Raw genomic sequence first — 20,531 nt, forward strand, 5'->3', positions numbered from 1 at the left:
CGGCTCGTCCCCCCGCGCGTGAGCCGGGCACCAACCGCCGCTTACCCCGCCCCGCCCGCTGCGCTCTGCCGACCCGGCCCGGCTCAGCTGCTTCCGCCCCGACTCCGCCCCTTCCTGCGCGCGCGCCTCGCCGGGCCCCGCCCCGGCCCTCACGCAATCTCCCCCCCGCCCACAGCGTGGGGTGCGCGCCCGGAACGACTGCCTCCGGGGCTCGGGTTGCGCGGGGGGACCGGCGCGGCGGTGGACCTGGGTCCGGGCGGCGAGCGGTGGTGGCGGCTGTCTCTGCACGCCTTCCTCCGCCTTCTTTCCGGTAAGAGCGCGGCGGGCGGCTCCTCGGGGTTAGGCGCGACTTCCCCGCGACCCGGGAAGAGGGGGTTTGGGAGGAGGAAGAGGGGCGCCCCGCGCGCGCGTGCTTGGCGGCCGTTACCCCCGGTCCTGAGGCGAGGCGAAGGGTGAGTCTCCTTATGGCGCGGGGAAGGCTCGGGCGGAGCCGGCGGAGCGGGGAGACGGCCGCCGCGTTGTCCCTTGTGGGCGCTGGCGCTCCTTCTGCGTCTTTCTGGATGGTCCCTCCTGGCACACGGGCACGCCCGGTGCCGCGGCCTTGAGGAAACCGGGCCAGGGCGGTAACGGGTGCGGGAGGATCCCCGGAGCCGTTTCGGGCTCTGCCGGGCCTGGAGCCCGTCGCGCCGTTCTCCCTCGGGGCAGCGTGTCCGTGAGTTTCCACGCATGGCCTTGAGGCGTGCGGCGCTGCCCAGCCTGCCCGCGGGCGGGAGGCTCTGGGCCCGGGCGTTTGGCAGCGGTGTGAGCGGGCCCGGTTGTCAGCGCTGCAATGAACCGGAGAGCTTAAGCTCCTTTGTCGCGATAGGGACTGGCAGCGGGCATGGCACCGCCGTCACGAAGGCGGCACTGGCCTCAATGAGGCGGAAACAGACCAAGCAAATGGAAGTGATGCATGCATAATATAGGGCACATAAGTTTCAGCCACAGCATAGGATGTTTTGGGGTTAAAAGGTGGTGGCGTTTTATTCTTTTAAGCATTTTATTTTTAAAGAGTGACTTTCAGATGAGAGGCCTTTTCTTCATTCTTAAAGGAAACGTCAGGGAGAAATTTGTAGCAGGTATGTTGCAAAAGATCGGGTCGTGGCTTTGGTGTAACTAATTCTGAAATTTAGTTTTAACTAAAGTTTGGTTCTTCCACCGAGAAATTGCTAGGAGGCATCTAGGGAATTCGTAAACCTGATAGGTATTGGTAGGCATTGAATTAGGGAAAACAATGGAGATATAATCAGTTTACCACTGACAAAACAATGAGCAGTGGCATCTGTTTATACAGCACCTTCAGGTCTATTTTTGCAGAAGCTCGGTGATAGTAGGGATTAGCAAATCTCAATTGTGTAGGTATGATTATCTTATTTACTTCAGTAAATGTTTTTTATAAAACTGATTTTTGTGGCAACACAACTATGCGTGAGAACAAAAACATTTTGTAGAAAGATAAGGCAGATGTAACAGGAAAAGGCCTTGATTAAACAAAGAACTCAGGACAGAGGTCCAGTGCAAAAAGGACACATAGAGGAGGTGAAAGTGGCAACACAGGCGACAAAGGAAGAATGTAGAAATATTGCTCAGGCATGTGGGAATGGTGTTAGGAAAGCCAAAGCTAAACTAGATTTGAAACTTAATGAGAGATGTCAATGGTAATGAGATGCTGTTTATCAAGAAAAGGGTTTACAAGGAAAAACATAGTGCTGCTGCTGAATCAGGCAAGTGTTTTTGTGACAACAGACACAGATAAGGGTGAGATAGTTGATGTCATCTTTGCCTCAGACTTCACCAACAAGGTCTCCCAGGCCTTTTGCCACAAGGCAGGGTTCAAGGAGAGGAGGAACTACAAGTTGTGGAAGAGGATTAAAGCAGAGATTGTTTACCTGACAAGTCTGTGGGCCCAGGTGGACTACATTCAAGGTTGCTGAGAGCTGACAGTGTCTTCATGAAGCTACTCTCTGTCATTTTTGAAAGACCATGAGATTGGGGGAGATCCCTGAAGACTGAAAGAAAGGCCAATCTTACGCTCATCTTGAAAAAGGGCAAGAAGGACAATCGAGAGAACTACAGGCTAGTCAGCCTCTCTCCTTCCACTTGTGGAAAGATCATGGAGCAAGCCATTTGTAGGCATAATATTGTGGTGACTGGGGATAGCCAGCTTGGGCTCTACCAAGGATAAATCAATCATACCTGACCAACTCGCAGATGCACTGCAAAGGAATGAGAGACAGCACAAGTTGGGACAGGGGAGGTTCCAATTCGAAGTAAGGAAATGAGGACAGGTTGCCCAGAAGGTTCCCCACATTCCTGTCTTTGGAGGTTTTCAAGACCCAGCTGGGCAAAGTCCTGGGCAAGCTGGTCTGAATTCAGTGTTGACTTTGCTTTGAACAGGAGGTTGCGCAGGCTGACCACTTGGGTTCTCCTCAAAACTGAATGATTCCATGTTTCTTAAATAATGTGCTGTTTGTGAGGAGTAGAAAACAGCAAATATAGGGCAATAGTGTAATCTTAGAAATTAAGGGTAAACAGGTTACTTGTGATATTGATTGAAATGTTAATTTAAAAGTACAGTATAAAATATGCTGTAGAATGGAACGTAAAATGAAGGATACCAGTCCTGGTAACTCCATAGCAGAAGATTTTATTCCAGTCTTCTAAAATTCTGTGGAGAAGATGTCAAATAAATAAGAACTGATTAATACAGTTGTTCTGATTAATACAGTTGTCTGGACTACTAAAGTGTGTGAGTTCTGAAATATCCCTCATGGGAGATAACTGAGAAATTATCTTGTCATTAATCTAGTCCTGATTAAGATACTAAAACAAAAACTGAAAACAGGAGCTCAGTTTTTCCTGCTTTTAAGATTTTTCCTTGATCTACTTTATTAAGATATAAATTCAATCTGAAAGTGAGCTGAAAAAGGAATTATTGGTAAATAAGCAAAATCTGCCACTATCACAGTTATGAGATTAGTCAGGAAGGGAGAAAATCCTGAGGAACATAAGAATCCAAGGGGGGGGTGAATTGATATTATGGTGGTAAGTGAAATCAATTATTGATGAACACAGTGCAGTGCATCGGAAGGAATTTTGTGCTATTGATTAATGTTACTGGGTTTTAAATTGACTGCTACAGACATTGAAGGTAGCTGGAAAAGATATGTGAGTGAAAGTCCTTTTAATCATCAGTAATGTAAGTAGATCCATTTAACTGAAAGGTATGATGAATAAGATAATACATGTGTAGGCATGCAAAATAATAGCTGCCAAATAAATGAAAAGAAAGGGACTCTTACACCCTGGAAATCTAATAAGTCTATTAAATTGGAAGACCATGTACTATGTATAGTGCTCAATTAAGCTTGTATGTATTTGGCAGAAGACAATAGTGTGCTCAAAAAATGAGAGCCTTAAAAAATTCTTAGATGTTTTAAGAATAACAACCCAGTAATTAACTTTTTCCCCCCAACGGGGATTTAAACTTCTTAGAGCAGTCCTTATTAGGAGGTTACTCCATGATTGTACATTGTAGGATTTTTAATATTATCTCTGATACTTCAGAGAATTTTGTTACCTTATATTTGGTCTTGTCTATCCACCATCAAATAGTTCTTATACAATAGTGAAGAAATGTCAAACAGAAACCTAAGTTAAGAAGGGTGCTTTTAGGGCTAGGCTAATGGGTTAATGCTTAGTTGCAAGAGGGTGCACTTGAGTTCCTGTCCCTACACCATGAGTTGCCTGTCTGTTCCCTTCAGTTACTGCTTTGTGCAAAACCAGTTCTGCTCTGGGTTCAATGATTATAACATAGCCCTCTAATCTCACAGCTGTGTTATTGAACTGCTACACAAAAGGCAGTGTCATATTCACTTTTTCTTCTATCTCTTTTTCCTAAACAACATTTGAATTATTTTCTGTATAAAGATTCCACTTCAACAAGAAAGTCAAGGAGTGCTCTCACTTGGAATAACATATGGCATCATCATTAAAACACTGTATTATTCTTGCTCTGAGGCTATCCAGTTGCTATGTGCTGACTTCACCACCAGAGGAGGAGTTTATGAATGAAAATATGAATGAATGTAATTGGATCTTAGGTTTATAAGTATCAAACCACTGTTCTGCTCTGTAAGCATCTAGAAAAGGCCACTACCAAAAGCAATAATTTGCCTTTTGGACCAGGCCAATTATTGGTACTAGCCTATTTGACTGTTGTGTTATTGTGGTCCAGTAAGAAGAACATATTTATCAATTTACTTTTTTCAGATGATGTTATTTTTAAGACAGCTATTGATGTGTTTGTCTTTCCATTAAATATCCTTACCTTCTTTAACTCACAAATAGAGGTTTTTAATTTGAAAATATATGCCTAAACTGAGCATACTTGAACTGTTTCATAAGCCCGGTTCCCTCCCTTCCCATGAGAAATTTCTTGTGATATGTTAGTTGTAACTGTAGTAGCATATGACGTTATGATTTACCTTTGAAAACAGAGAAAGAATTGCTGCAATTTCATATGCAAACAAAAGAATAAATACAGAGTACCCTTTTGAAATTTGGATTTTAACACTTCCTTTGCAATAGATGTCTTTAAAAAGCTAGAGCTAGAAAAAATATAGGAAGCGTTACCTTCAGAAAGATGAAAATGGAATCAGTGTGCTTACACTTGTTCTCTAAATACTCCAGACATCTTGAACTGGCTGCTAATGACTGTTGCGGCTACCTGTTCTTTACATACATGAGTATATATTCCTAGAAGAAGCCTCAGAAAAGAACTTAAAGGATTTAAGAGGGAGTTATTCAAAATTTCTGAAATTAGTGTTTTAATTCTACTGTTTTCATTTAGCAGAGGGTTTAGCGGAGTCTGAATTTAAGACTATATAGTACTGAAACTTGGAAGGCATATTTCCAGAACAAAGAAATGGAAGAGATAGCCTATCCACAGAACTCGGGAACAGCCTGAAAATTTATCAGAGGTAGATGCATAAAAAAAGAGGGTATGTGCTTTCCACGTGCATTGAATTCACTTTTTGTAAACATCAGAGACTGAATTGTCTGGATGGGGCTTGCACTGCAGTCTCTGCTTGATCAGTGAAAAAGCGGAGTAACTGGTGTGTCGTACTTACTAGCAGAAGTTCTGTGGCCACCAGAAAATGATTTGACAAGCAGAAAAGATTAAGGAAGAGAGAAGAGGCTCTTGAAGAGGATTCTTAACTCTCTGCTGGGTCCATTGATAAAATCCCTGTGAAGTCTACTGTATTTCAAACTCCTTGATGATTTTAGTTGAGCGATTCTCTGGTGTCTCGTGAAAGCTCAGCATGAGATAAAGGTTCCTGGAGACTTCTAGGCAAGTGTTGAGGGAGTAGGCTGCCACTGCTGGTGTTTTGGCCAGAGAGGTAAAAGTTCACTGCCTTGAATATCAAAAGGAATTAATCAGACAAAACCTTGGAAGCTCTAGGTGAAAAAGCTGTCCAGGCAGTGCTTTTGAGCAGAAGTGATGAAAGCATTTTCAAGAATGTCTTCTAGATTACTGTATTTTAAAAAAAAAAAAAAAATCCTGATGTGCTTCAAATGAGATTTGAAGGGATTATTAACAATACCACTTCTCATCCATTTTGGAAAGAGCAGTAAACTTCCCTTGCCGTGTTATTTCTTAAATTATTACTTGTTAATTACTGAATAAGTTAGAGAGATACCTATCTTTGTAGGGACAATCTCTGTTGTAAATGCAATTCCTTAGAGTTTTTGTTAAAGAAATTAACAGTGAAGGCTCCAGAGTGCAGAAAAGTCTTGCTATAAAGCAAACATATATTTTTAAATTCATTCTACCTTTTTCCTCACTTTATTCCATTTACACTGGCGCTATGGCATCTTAGAGCTCTGCATAGTCATTACTTGACATAAAAACCTAAGCTGTCACAGGGAGACTTGGATAAATCACAATCTGAGTTACAAATTTTCTCACTGTTTCAGCTAAATTTAAAAATGGACAATATATTTTTTTCAGATTTTTAATATATATAAAACTGTATACTAGCTGTTTTGTATCTCTTATATGTTAAAATGAGTTGTTCTTTTCAAAGTTTCAAACGGCAATTTTTCTACAAGTAAGAGATTTTGTTTCTTATTCTTAAATGAGCAATGAGATAGAAATCACTTTATGTGCAAATAATGTTAAGAAGAAGAGTAGGAATTGCTTTTCTTGAGGTTTACACTTACTTTGCATGCTTTTCAATATTCTGTATGTATGGAATATCAAGAATATGGAATATTTGTTCCTTTTATGGAAGTATGATGAGTTTAGTTTCTGAACATCGAATATGCAACAGAATGAATTTGACGTCATTTCAGCTGTAAAGACAAATTCAAGTTCTACAGCTCTGAAGTTCACAATCAATCATCTTCTAATGATAATTAATTAGCATATCATCCGTGCTGTGATTTAATATAATTTCATTTTACAAAAAAAAAAATAATCTGTGAGATAGTTAGCCACATGCTGTTTGAGTTACGCTCCATATGAATAAAGTTGTCATTGTTTATCTTTTCTTTTTTTTTTTTTTTTCTTCCTCCAAAGACACCACTATGGCTGCTACAGTGAACTTGGAGCTTGATCCCATTTTTTTGAAAGCCCTGGGATTCTTGCATTCGAAGAGTAAGGACTCTGCTGAAAAGCTGAAAGCGCTTCTGGATGAGTCTTTGGCCAGAGGGACTGACTCAAGCTATCGTCCATCTCAGAAGGTATTGATATTAGAGAGCATGGGTCATTTTTGTATGCCTTTTTAAAGCTCCTGCTATTCCTAATTTGTCTTTTATAGCTGAAAAGTTAAAGGAGAATCAGAAATTGAGGAAAAAGAATGAGTAGTTATGAAATGTTCATATTCATTATTCCTCTTTTATGCAACATAATCCATTAAATTAATTGATATTAATGGGAAAAAAAACTCTTTATCTTGTTGATGCACCGAGATCTGTAAAAGAGATATTCAACACTATATTGCAAGTGTCATGACTTTGTAGTAGTACTTTTTATATTCACTTTTATATGGGTTTTCGCATTTTTGTTAGTAAGCTATCATACGTGCTGTTTAATATGAACCCAAAATTATGGATGTCTCCAGTTACAATCAGAGCCAAAAGGTCTTTAAAATGCATGTTATTTTTGCCACAGGTAAATATGAAACAAAACTAGCTATTTCCTGATAAATCTGGATCTCTTTTGAAATTCTGTTGATGAAGTCATGAGAATGAAAAGCACCAAGTGGTTCAAACCAGAAATGATTTGCAGGCTGAAACCATCACAATCCAATGGACAAACACTATTTTTCATCTACTGAAAATCGCTAAACACCTGCTAGAGAGGATATTTGAATCTGAGATTAGTGTATGGAAATAACCAAGTGGGGGATGTCCTCATATTGCTATGTATTGCCATATGGATAATGAGGTAGTTCTCCCCTAGGATGCCTAGAAGTCAGCCTGGTATTTTCTAATGATGGTCCATATGCTAGTACATTAGTCATGTTTAATTTCTACATGTACATGGTTCTGAATAACTAAAAGGCACTATTACTGCTACCATATACATGATGCTTGTGATATCCTTTCTATTGAAATTGTTAACTCCATGAAAACTAAACTGCAGTTCCCTCTGACACAGGTCTCAAAACTCTCAGGAGCCCTCTGTGTCAGAGCTCAAAGAAGCATTGGTTTGTAGTTTAAAGAGGAAGCAGGGAGCTGAATAATAGTACAAAGGGGCTTGGGAAGCCAATTCTAATAACAGCTTGGCTGGTAGTCACCTGCCCTCAGGTGAGACTGAGGCTCAGGCCAGAGGAAGAAATCTTTTGTTCCCCTCTTTTCAGTGTGTCTTCAGTATCAGCTGGACTGCAAAGCTCAGAAATGGAAAAAGTACAAGAATTCCTTTACTTGCATTTTCAGGCTGCAGTATGAATTTGTGGTTGACCATGAAATCCAAGAACAGTGTAAGGAGCATAGGTTTACCATAATTTAGCAGATAAGGAAATCCATTTCTGACTCTGCATGCAACAGGAAGTCAGCAAACTTCGGGGGGGCAACTGAAGCTCAGGGCTCAGGACCCATCCCAGTATACAGCAGAGAATTACTCCCTTCTTACCAAGCTGGGGGGGGTTTCCCTTGCCATGCACATTGCTGTGATTAATCACTCATTTACAGACTCGCTCACTTATTATCCATTGCTGACACTAATGCATCGTTAATAAGAACAATTGATTTCTGTTGAGATCTAAATTTATTCATCTGATAGGTGAATATGGACTGAGATTAAGCGGACGTCAATATTTTCCTCAATGAGGGAATGAAGTATTGATATCTGGTGACATCAGATGTCACCTTATGTTTTCAGCTTATATTGAATTTTATCCTCAGAACTATCTGAAAATTTGTGTTCATTATCTCTTTGAATTTTAAAAGCAGAAAAGTTTTCCTCCTTAATTAAAGTTCCAAAGAGGATGTGTCTTTGGAAAAAGAGCACCTTTTCCTCTGGAAGGTGAGTGATAAGGGGAGGTTTTAATAATTGACTTCATCTTAAGCACACTAATTTGCCAATGTGATACGAAAATATTTAAGAAATGTTAAAAAAAAACCACGTGCATATATAGGTCATCAACGCTGTATGACATGTTGTTTGCCTAACCTGTTATCTGACCAATTGCAAACTAGGAAGTAACTCAATTGTAGGGTTTGCCTTCAATTTTTGTTTCTGTTTTTAGGAAGTAGAGCAACCAAAAGTATCTGTTACCAAGCCTATTTCCAGTAAGCAAGAGCCTAAAGTTTCTTCTAGTTTGCCTTCTGGCAACAATAATGGCAAGCCCACTGCATCAGAAAAGGTGAAAAAAGAAACAGAAAAGAGATCTGCTGATAAAGTAAGGCATTTTTGTTCTTTAATGAAATAACTTCGTTAATAAACTTGAACATGTTTTAGACAAAAGCTCTCTTTTTTAACTTCTGTAAGTCAAATCATCTAATTAGTCATAGCCTGTGAGCTGCATTATCCAATCACATTCCATTTAGGCAATTCAATGAAAGTATTATCATTATTCTGTGAATGTTTTCCCTGCTCATTGCAGAGGCGTTGGACTAGATGACCTCTAAAGGTGCCTTCCAACCTAAACCATTCTATGATTCTGTGTCTTAAATATCCTGATAATAAGAGGTTACTAAATGTAGCAGGCTGAAATGTGGGATTCCCAAAGCTTCTTCCAGGATTTCGTGGTGAAGTACAAAAAGTGGACTTGAGTTTCTAGTTCATAAAGAGTTTGAAGAAAATATGTATCTAAGAAAAATGTTATGTGTATGCTATGTGAAGTACACCGCCTTATACTGCTAACCTAATTGTTCCAGTCATTTTCTCTTTTTAATAATACCCATTAGCTTTTTGCATTTTCCCATTCTCTGTGTGTGTGTGTGTGTGTGTGTTTAATAGATAAAGGGGGATACCGCTGAAGGAGCTGATGCACCAAAGAAGCCCAGACTAGAAAAGCAAGAGGCTCGCTCGTCTCCTATTACGGTTCAGACAAGCAAAGATTTATCCATGCCTGATTTATCTAGCTTTGAGGAAACCAGTGCTGATGACTTTGCTATGGAAATGGGATTAGCCTGTGTTGTTTGCAGGTAAGTCAACATTTCTTCATTGCAATTGTGTAGTTACTTTTGGATTATTTCTGTGTACTATTGAGTTAACGCTTCCTGTAATTTTTAATCCAGAAATCACTTAAGCACATATCCAAATTTAATAATAAATTTAAGGATCTTTCATGAATAAGAATGGCTTCTTGAAAATGGAAACTTTAATGAGGAAACCATCATTTCTTCAGGAAAGGTCAAGATTAATAAAACTAGACAAGATGCAAAACCTATTGTAACAAATACTGATTTTTAATTATTGGAAAAAAAGTTTGAATATCATTAGCTATTAATATTTTTTTTAAAAAATCAGTTTTTTAGTGGCATTATTATGGGATCTGTATATGTTGCTCCTTTTTTCATAATTGTTTGACGTTAGTTTACCCATAACCATTTCTTTTCAGTTAACAGCATAAATACATCTTGCAGTCAAGACAGGTCCTTTTCACTTTTCAATAAGGGCTCAAAAATTGGATCTTAGTAACATTCTGCTGACAATACATTTAGTGTTAACAGAAGTATAAAATACTCTTTTGAATATCCACCCTGGGATAGAATCACTTGAGTCAGGATTTGGTTTCACAGGTGATTTATATCCTTGTAAGTCCTCACCACTGCCGAAAGGAACAGTTTGGCTCTCCCAATTGTACCTCCTTCCCTGTTCTGTTTAGGTGGTGTATTGCCCACATACGCTTATGATCAGCTGAATCAGCTTCTGGGTCAACTCTCTACTTGGGTTTTTGAGTAGGTTTAGGTTTCAGGCAGCTTAGTGAGTGTAAATGCTTATGCTGGCATGTGTGTGGATGCAGGGGTGTAGAGCTAGGACAGAGAGGAAGGTGGGACTGTCCTTTTGGTAGCAGTATGTATTTTAGCTCAGCTTAAGTGAGTTGGGAAACTGCGCTGTATAACTTTGTTCTTTGGTCGTTTCCATGGTCGTTCCTTTTGTGCAGATAAGGAGGCTTCTCCAGTCCATGAAGGGTACATTTCCGTTGTTACAACTAATTATACTGTTAACCAATTGTGAACTAATGAGGTTTCATGTCGCATTATTCCTGTGTGTAAGCTCAAATGTTTAATTTCTTATTATAGACATTGAAAAAGGAAGAACAGTTAAAACATTTGAAGTATGAAACAATTATTTCAATTTTACCTTTCTTCCTGCAAATTCAGTTTTTTGCTGTCTCCTAAAGGGGCAAAGTGGTATTCAGCAGTATGTTAAAATGCTTCTAAAAACAGTATAGTATTAACTTATTTGGCAGGAGGAAGTAAGGAAAGGTTTTGTTTAGACAGTCTTGAGCTGCTGGATTATTAATTCTGCATCTTCCCTGGCAAAGGAAAACATATACAGGTATAATGAGAAATGCCTGCAAAGTAAAGAAAGTAAAGAAGGAAAATGCAAATACTGTGCCTAGTGTGGCCAAGATCTTGCTTTGAAAAGCATAGGCCAGGTATGTGGTTCCATTAGCTGTTCCACACTCAGTGTTTAATCTGGCTGCTGAAGGCGTTATTTCTAGCTAATCATGATCACAAATTCATCGTGTTCTTGCAGAAAGTGCATCTATCCTGGCTAGCTAACAGCATTGGTAGATAAGGGGAGAACAACTGGTGTCATCTACTTGGACTTGTGCAAAGCATTTGACACTGTCCCACACGACACCCTGGTCCCTAAACTGGAGAGACATGGATTTCATGCGTGGAACACTCGGTGGATAACGAACTGGCTGGATGGTCGCACTCAGAGTTGTGGTCATTGGCTCAGTGTCCAAGTGGCAAGCAGTGACGACTGGCATTCCTCAGGGGTCGGTACTGGGAATGGTGCTGTTTAACGTCTTTGTTGGCAACACAGACAGTGGGATTGAGTGCACCCTCCAGCAAGTTTGCTGATGACACCAGGCTGTGTGGCGCAGTCAACACTCTGGAGGAAAGGGATGCCATCCCAGAGGGACCTGGACAGGCTTGAGTGGTGGGCCTGAGCGAACCTCATGAAGTTCAACAAGGCCGAGTACAAGGTCCTGCACATGGGTCAGGGCAGTCTTAAGTACAAATACAGGCTGGGCAGAGAATGGATTGAGAGCAGCAGCCCTGAGGAGAAGGACTTGCGGGTGTTGGTTAATGAGAAGCTCAACATGAGCCAGCAATGTGCACTTGCCAACCGCATCCTGGGCTGCATCAGAAGCAGCTGGTCAAGGGAGGTGATTCTGCCCCTCTACTCTGCTCTGATGAGACCCTAACTGGAGTTCTGTGTCCAGCTTTGGAGTCCTCAGCACAAGAAGAACATTGGCCTGTTGGAGTGAGTCCGGAGGAGCACCATAAAAATGATCCAATGATTGGAGCACCTCTCCTATGAAGACAGGCTGAGAGAGTTGGGGTTGTTTAGCCTGGAGAAGAGAAGGCTCTGGGGAGACCTTATAGCAGCCTTCCAGTATCTGAAGGGGGCCTACAAGAAAGCTGGAGAGGGACGTTCTACAAGAGCATGTAGTGATAGGACGAGGGGTAATGGCTTCAAACTGAAAGAGGGAAGAGTTAGATTAGATATCAGGAATAAATTTTTCACTGTGAGGGTGGTAAAGCACTGGAACAGGTTGCCCAGGGAAGTTGTGGAGGCCCCATCCCTGGAAGTGTTCAAATCTAGGCTGGATGAAATCTGCTGGAACTGATACCGTGTGGTTCTCTATCTCCAGCTCAAGCTCAACAAGATGGTTTTCATAGTACTCGTGTTTCAGACTTTCTGAATCCAACACATTAGTTAGACAGCATTCCACTATTTACTGCTCAGCTTTCAACATGTGGGCCCTTTTTGGGGTTTACCATCTTGAACTGAAATAATAACGTGAAATGTAAAAGCATCGAATACTCTGTAAAATAACTCAAGTATGAATAGTATTTAAAAAATGACATCTTTTAATAACTCAGTTATTCACTCAATTATGAATGAAAACATGTCCAATTGCAGAGTAGGTGGGTTTCATAGCTAAAGGTTTTATATTTGTATTGCTTAAGAAAACAAATTAACAAGAACCCAGCCGTGGGCTCACAAATGGAAAAGAGTGCATTTGAATATTAACTATTCTTTTTTTATAGATGTAGAAACTAAAGCAGAGACATTAAATGTTTCTTCAAGATTTGCCAAGTGTCAAATGTATTTTCATAGTGATTAGGAGTATTGAATGTTGAGGCCTGTGGTGTTTTTCTTCTTGTTCTTTTATACCAAGTTAGGCATAAGGAGAGGGGGGGTATTAAAATAACTTCACCCTCTCCAATAGCTGCAGATCTTAGAAAAACAAAATTCACCAGTTATATGGCTCCTCAGTTATACAAAAAAGAAATACTACATGCAGTTTGCAGATGATAGTGAACTCTGTCTCTCAAAAGAATCAAAAAATATGTCTTTAAAAAAGCCTGGTTTTGAAAGAACAACCTTATTTTTTATGAGTACTTTTTTGTTTGTTTGTTTTCTGAAGGTAAAAAATCATTAGGTTCGTCTCTCAGTTATCATGTCATTTAAAAGTAACTCCAGTTTAACTTATTTCTGGGCATAAAGAGTTCATGCTTTTTTAATCAGTCTGGGATTGTTCTTTGTAATTTTAAAATAGGGTGAGTCTCCTCCCTTGAGTCACAGGGTTGAAACATCGCTGCTTTGTTCTGACCCAGTTTATTTAGGAATAACAAACAAACAAAATGGCTTTTAAAATATCCTGCATCTAAAATAATGGTCCCTGGAATTTCAGAAATGTTTCTCCTTCTGTTCTTAAATAGCCCATTTAAAAGAGAAATGTTTCTTAGAAAATGTTCTAGTATCCATATGGATGTTACCTTCAGACTTCATTTTCCTGTTATGTAAAGAAATAAGGTATTACCTTTCCCCACCCATCTACAAATGGAGTTTCCATGGTTACCTGGGTACCTGCTCCTCAGGGATATGAGCAAAAGCAGCTTAGCAATTAAATAGCCTGATTTGTCATCTGAAAGAAGAATTCATTAGGAAAATGGTATTTGGCTAATTCACAGACATACTCCCAGTCATGTGTATATCACTAATTTGTCATTTATACAACGTGATTACTTTCACCAGAGGCCCACGCAAAATTAAGTCCTCATCACCAGCTTACATGTTTGCTTCCAGGCAGGACTGCACAGTTAATCCTTTCTATTCCATCTTTCCATGATTCTGGTATTATCTCAAATTCCAAGTGTCTGTTTGTGTAGTAGGGACCAAAACGATGGCTAATAAAACATCTTAAAAGTAGTATACACCTTGGATGTTTTAAATCCTGTAGCAGAAACCACTCTTACAGGCTTGTCACTGAGAAATTATTTGTTCTTGAAGTGTATTGCTCTACAGCTTACAGCAAAATTATCCACATGTAGACTATGCCTTCATATGCTACTATAATGAGGAAGTTATAATTGGTATAGAGGTATCCATAAATGCTCAGGTGAAGCAAAGCAGGTGAGGCTTACATTTCTAATATAAAAATCAAACAGGGAAATCAAGTGTCATATACGCGTGTTTAATAGTATGGCAGTTTTAGATTTTTGTGAAAGAAATTACCTTTAAAAAAACCCAAAATTTCGAAGTATTTGTTAGAAAGAAAAGGAATAAATTTCAGTTGCCACAGGTAGAAAATATATGTGAAAGCAAAAATATTTTTAGTTTTTATCTTAAGCTTTGCAAAATTTCCAACAATTGGATAATCCTTGAAGTGCTTTCTCCTATAATCTGTTCTTAACTATTTGCTCTGCAGGCAAATGACAGTTACTTCTGGGAATCAGCTAGTGGAGTGTCAGGAGTGCCATAATCTCTACCACCAAGATTGCCATAAACCTCAGGTGACAGACAAGGAAGTGAACGATCCTCGACTTGTATGGTATTGTGCCCGCTGTACCAGGCAGATGAAGAGAATGGTAGGAGTCATTTTTTTGTTTCTTATGAGCACTATTTGAATACAGCAGGCTATTTCTAATATGTGAGAGTATTTTATGGGTTGCAGAAATCTTTGGAAGCATTTTGGAGAGCCATTTTTCTCAGCAGTACTCCCTTTTCTGCAGCTGTATTTTTTAATGTAGCATCTCAAAGACTATTCTGTAATGTGCTTTTTAAACAGAGCTTTTTAAAAAGCAGAAGTTGAGTGAATAAGGGTGAAATAGGATTATTTCCTACTTTGTAAGCAGCAGTTGAAAAATTTTTTCTTTTCTTTCAGGTGATACTCAGTTTTTAGTACGTCTACCAAATAAATAGCCCTACAGTTTTAGTTTCCTTCTCAGTTTAGGACATGAATGGATGTTTTCCTGTAAGACAAGACTGCAAATTTTAGTCCAGATCTTGAGTGTTGAGTGTTCTCAGGCTCAACAATAAGCTGAGGGTAGCACATTCCAGGAAAAAAATCCCTTTATTTTGATTGATCTGCATGTTAATTTCTTGACTAAACAGACTAATTATTCCTAATCCCACAGGAATTCCACTCATCTCATTATGAGAAACGAAAACATCAGAGTAAGAAAGCATCTCTGGATGCATAAAACATTAACCGTTAGTTCTCATGACTTTAGTTCTGACATTTTAAAATCAAACCCTTTTATACAGCAGAAAATGTGTTCTGGTTTGGAAGTGTTCTATGATAACTTAGCAACTTATTATCTGTTGAAACGGCTCTACTAAGAAATAAGGGAAGAAGGCAATGTAAGATCCTGGCCTAGGAGTTATCATCACTGACTGAGTACATGATTATTCTGATGATCATTAGGCTTTTGAACTCAGAGGAGTGTTTGCTTGAGGTCTGTTTTCACACAGGATAGCCATTGCACCCATTCAGTATTTGCCTTCAATATGCCCTTTCCTTTTTTTTTTTGTTTCAGTGTAAATTCTACCATTTTACCTGCTGCTTCTTAGCAGACTCTTGCAGCCTGTGTCCCAGTACTGCTAGATTATGTCCTTGTCTTCCTCAAGTTCACCTGTCTTTGCCTTATTTCTGTGAAGGCCCAGTGCTTTCCTGTTCCCTAAGTGTCAACACTTCCGTTCCTTCCAAGCTGAGCTAGCAAATCCTATTCGGTATGCTTTTTGGCTGGACTCTGTCCCCAGTACTATACTCGGCACTACCTCCAACCTCCACATCCCCTATTATGTTATTTCTCAGGTACCATTCAGCTTCAAATTGGAAAGGCTAGATTGCAATCTAATAATGCTCATGCTTTTTGTTAACAGTCAAAACAGTCTTTGTTATGCGGCCCATAACTAATTTGGGGTGTTTTTTTCTACCACTTACATAGGCTCAGAAGACACAAAAACCACCTCAAAAACCAGCTCCTGCAGTGGTTTCAGTTGCACCAGCTGTGAAGGACCCATTGGTCAAGAAGCCAGAAATTAAGTTAAAACCTGAGAACCCACCAACTTTTCTAGCATTCAAGAGAACAGAAGTCAAGGTAATGTAGTTTAAATTTTCCAGAGGAAGAGTTTATATTTCACTGCATAAATGATCTTTTTTCAATCAGACCAATCTTTTATCACAAGAACTGTGCATTAATATAGTCTGGTATACTGTGTGTACTAAGTAGTACCATAGCATAGTGGTTTTACATTAACACCAAAAGAGTGGGGGAAAAACCCTCGATTCAACTATAAGTCTCCAAAGCATCCAGCTCTTGACTGTGTTTTTATGTTACAAGGGAGAGAACAGAATTTACTCTATGGATATTTTTAATGATATTTTGTACAGATAGAAATCCTTGTAAGTGTGCACTAGCAGCCCAGAAAGCCAGTCGCATCCTAGGTTGCATCAAAAGAAGCATTGCCAGCAGGTTTAGGGAGGTGATTCTATCCTCTACTCCACTCTGGTGAGACCCCACGTGGAGCACTGCATCCAGCTTTGGAGGCCCCAAAATAAGAAGGACATGAACCTGCTCAAGCAGGTCCAGAAGAGGGCCACAAAGATGATCAGGGGGCTGAAGCACCTCCTCTGTAGGGACAGACTGAAGAGAGTTGGGGTTGTTCACTCTGGAGAAGAGAAGGCTCCGGGCAGACGTAAAAGCAGCCTTCTAGTACTTAAAGGGAGGGCCTAAAGGAAAGATGGGGAGGGTCTCTTTATCAGGGAGTGTAGTGATAGGACGAGGGGCAATGGCTTTAAACTGAAAGAGAATAAATGTAGATTGGATATTAGGAAGAATTTGTTGACTGTGAGGGTGGTGAGACACTGGAACAGGTTTCCCAGAAAAGCTGTGGATTTCCCATCCCTGGAAGTGTTCAAGGCCAGGTTGGATGGGCCTTTGAGCAACCTGGTCTAGTGGAAGGTGTCCCTACCCATGGAAGGGGGGTTGATGATCTTTAAGGTCCCTTCCAACCCAAACCATTCTATGATTCGATGAATTGTATAAAAGATAGGATTTGCTCTCTGTGGTCAAGTAACATATGCATATTTTGATAGTTCGAAGGCTTCTCCTCTTGATAATAGGGGAAACTCTAGCTGGCTCTGTGAGACCTAATTGAGGAGGCTGCTGCTTCTTGTATATGTTGCCTCATGTTTCTGTTTCTCCAAGTTATTTAATAAATATTGTCACAAGTTGGTCAAAGGTGGTAAACCAGAAGCAGCATAGTAGTCTAACAAATCAGGCTAGGAAAACACCCCTTTATCTCAGAATCGAAGCACTTATTCATGTGCTCAAAGTTATGTTTGCATTGCTCTGCCTGGATGCAAACCATCATGAATAATGTGATGGCTATTGCTCAAGCACTTACACTTGTGAATAACTTTTTTCACCTCAGCAGAGTTATTTTATGTACGTAAACAGGTTGTAAGAGTGAGGCCTGATTTCATCCATCATGTTTACTGTTTAGAAACTGTCTCGATATATTATAGAAAGGGTTTTACTTGAATAGAGGGGTTTAATTTCCATTTTGATTCTGCTGTTTGGTAAAAGTCTGGTTTAGTAATTCAACATGTGTATTATCCCCATCTGAAAACTGGGGATTATAGGGTTTAAGGTGTGGGAACTGCAGTTAATGTGTATTGCAGGCAAGGAAAACTTTGTTTGCAGGAAGTTTGTCTTTTGCAGTATCTGACTGGGAAGACTACAAGAAAGAATTCCAGTGACTACTTTTTTTTTTTTTTTTAATTGTATGTGTGGTACAGGCTGCTAAGAACCAAGAGGAGGGGAGGGAAGGAAAGGAAAAAGTTTAGACACTGCTAGTTTGACCAAAAGACTAATAAATGCAGTACTTAATTGCTCAGTGTCTGATTTTTGCCTGAGCACCTGTCATGTTGTTGAGAAGTGACACCAGGTAACAACAGTAACCAATAAAAGGTGGTGGCTTGCCTCCCTTTTTTTTATACTTCATAAATTTGGGCTTTTTGTAGTTACTTCCGTTAAACCATCTTTTAGAGTTTATGGGGGGATCACAATGCCATATGATAGCCTGCTAGCTCTATAGAAGAAAGGAAGAAAAGGTAATATTGATTTTATGTGGCTGGGAAATTAAAAGTTGGCTGCACCTTTTCTTTACTTAATACTTTTAACTGTAGTGACTAGTGATGAAATATTGTCCACTGGGTGTTCTGGGAAAAGAACTAAAACAGAGGCTCAACCTATTCCTGCTGTGTTGTGTTACACAAATAGATGCTACTATAATAAGAATGCTTTGTTTATTTTAGACCTCAGCAGCAACTTCAGGGAACTCGGCCAGTACAAGTGTTTCCTCTTCAGCAACCAGTGGCCTTACAGGATGGGCTGCTTTTGCAGCCAAAACCTCCTCTGCCAACCCATCAGCTGCTAAACTGGGATCAACAGCACAGAGCACCAGTGGGAAACCTGCAGCTTCTTCAAATAACCAGAAACCTGTGGGTTTGTCAGGGTTGGCAACTTCCAAAACAGGACTAGGGTCAAAAATAGCTTCTGCCAACAACAGCACAAACCCTGTTCAGCTGAAACCTCCTCCACCTCTGACACTGGGGAAAACCACTCTTAGCCGTTCGGTAAGCAGCGACAATGTCAGCAAAGTAGGTCTTCCTAGTCCCAGCAGTGCTACGCCGAGCACCAGCAGCCAGGTGAGCAGTGGGAATGGCAACAGTGGGACTGCAGGTAACAGTGGGGGCAACGCAAGCAAAACCACGACAGATGCTGGTAATCAGTCAACCTCCCTAAAAGGCCCAACTTCTCAGGAATCTCAGCTCAATGCTATGAAAAGGTTACAAATGGTCAAGAAGAAGGCTGCTCAAAAGAAACTCAAGAAGTAGTATGGCTGCTTGCTAATTTTGTTGGTTGTGTTCTGTGAAACAGCTGCCTTGGTGTTTTTCTTAAAGAAATCCCCCAGTTACTGGACTGAAACAGTAGTTGAATCAGGGAAGCCCAAAACCTATGTTATACAGGATGTCAAACTTTGATTATCCTAGTATTCCTTCTCACTTTGCAAATCTATGAGTTGAATACGTAGAAGGAATTCACTATTATATGCTCATGATTTTTAGCTCAGAGCACTGAAACTTGAAATTGTAAAAGTTGGGTATTTTGGAGTATAAAAAAAACCCCAGATTTATGTGGACACTTAATAAATTGAAATTACTGAAACTGTCATTCTTAAATGTTGTTAATAAAAGTATTATTAATCTGGGAAATCATTACTGCTTTTCTTTCACCCCATTTTCCAATGGTTGAAATGTTTCAGCTGGTCAGTTATCTATATTGTTTGTCCCAAATTATACAGTTGCTTAGGGAAAAAATGTATTTTATTTTAAACAGTTTCAAAAATTAACTGTTAAACAACATATTCAATTTAAAGCGATAATTTTATGTGGCCTATTTTGGTTTTAAACACTGAGAAACTTCATGGGTCGTTTCATTGTTGTAATTCTCTGAAGGAGGAGAAAAGAGTGTTGGCAAAAGATAAATGGCCCTTGAACTGTAAAAAGAGTGGAAGAGAGCCAAAACAGTGTGTTCAAGCTTTCTTAATCTGTAGAGAACTTTAATATTGTCCTGTTGAATATGAATGGAAAATAAGTGGTAGTCAGTGTATATTTTACTTAAAACACAGTCCAATTGAACACCAATGTTTTGATGATGTGAGACAGGAAAAATAGAAGAAAATGAAAGGAATTGTCTTAGGTGTCAATAAGTTAGCTTCCTTTCTGGCACACCTGAAACACAGAAGACTCTTTGATTGCCTAAGTATTCCATGCTGTTAAGTATTGCTATAAAACTCACAAGCCTTGCATGTGTCAAAGTAGTATTGCCTGCCAACCTATCTTGGAAAATGAAGCCTCTAGTCTCTTAACTGTTCTACTATAGCCTGTATGATTATTATCTAAAATTACTGCTTTCTCATACAAGGAAGGGCTAAAGGCACAAATCTCTTTAATAGTGACAGCATTGGTCACTGTTCAACACTTCAGATAGCTAAAACCCCTTTTCTAGCCCTGTCAGCTAGTTTCTAAGGGGAGACGGTTGTTTGTTGCTTTCTTAAAAATATGTCTATTACAGAGTTTTGAAATCAGTTGGAAAACTGATTTCCAGCAATTTCTGTGGGAGATAGAAACAGAAGTAGATACATACAAGTGCATGTCTTCCTTCATGATACTCAAAGTATCAAATAGATTCTGTATATTCTAAAATATTCTAAACTTCCGTTTCTTTCCCCTTCCCTTCAGCGATTTGTATTTTAGAGGGATCACTCTGTTGGTGCATGCTTTCCCAAGTCTACTGGAATACCCTCTATTTGAATTTACTAGCAAGTGTTGCAGGACTTCTAACTGGATATTGGCATTAGATTTTTCAAGGCTTGTATGTAAATGGGTTTAAACCTGGGGAGAAGGGTTGGATTTCCAGTTGAGAAGGGCCAG

The 20,531-nt window shown here is 39.8% G+C and overlaps 1 protein-coding gene across 1 annotated transcript; it reads left to right on the forward strand.

The window, feature by feature from the left end:
* The first annotated feature begins 164 nt into the window (after positions 1-164).
* Positions 165-19,304, forward strand: INTS12 (integrator complex subunit 12). Its single transcript, XM_082482245.1, has 7 exons — positions 165-310; positions 6,623-6,786; positions 8,796-8,948; positions 9,509-9,696; positions 14,454-14,613; positions 15,976-16,128; positions 18,351-19,304. Exons 2-7 carry the CDS (start codon positions 6,631-6,633, stop codon positions 18,930-18,932), a joined length of 1,392 nt encoding a protein of 463 aa, XP_082338371.1. The 5' UTR covers positions 165-310; positions 6,623-6,630; the 3' UTR covers positions 18,933-19,304.
* The last annotated feature ends 1,227 nt before the right edge of the window (positions 19,305-20,531 follow it).

This window comes from Vanellus vanellus (genome assembly GCF_965231255.1).
Source record: "Vanellus vanellus genome assembly, chromosome: 4".
Taxonomy (NCBI): Eukaryota; Metazoa; Chordata; class Aves; order Charadriiformes; family Charadriidae; genus Vanellus; species Vanellus vanellus.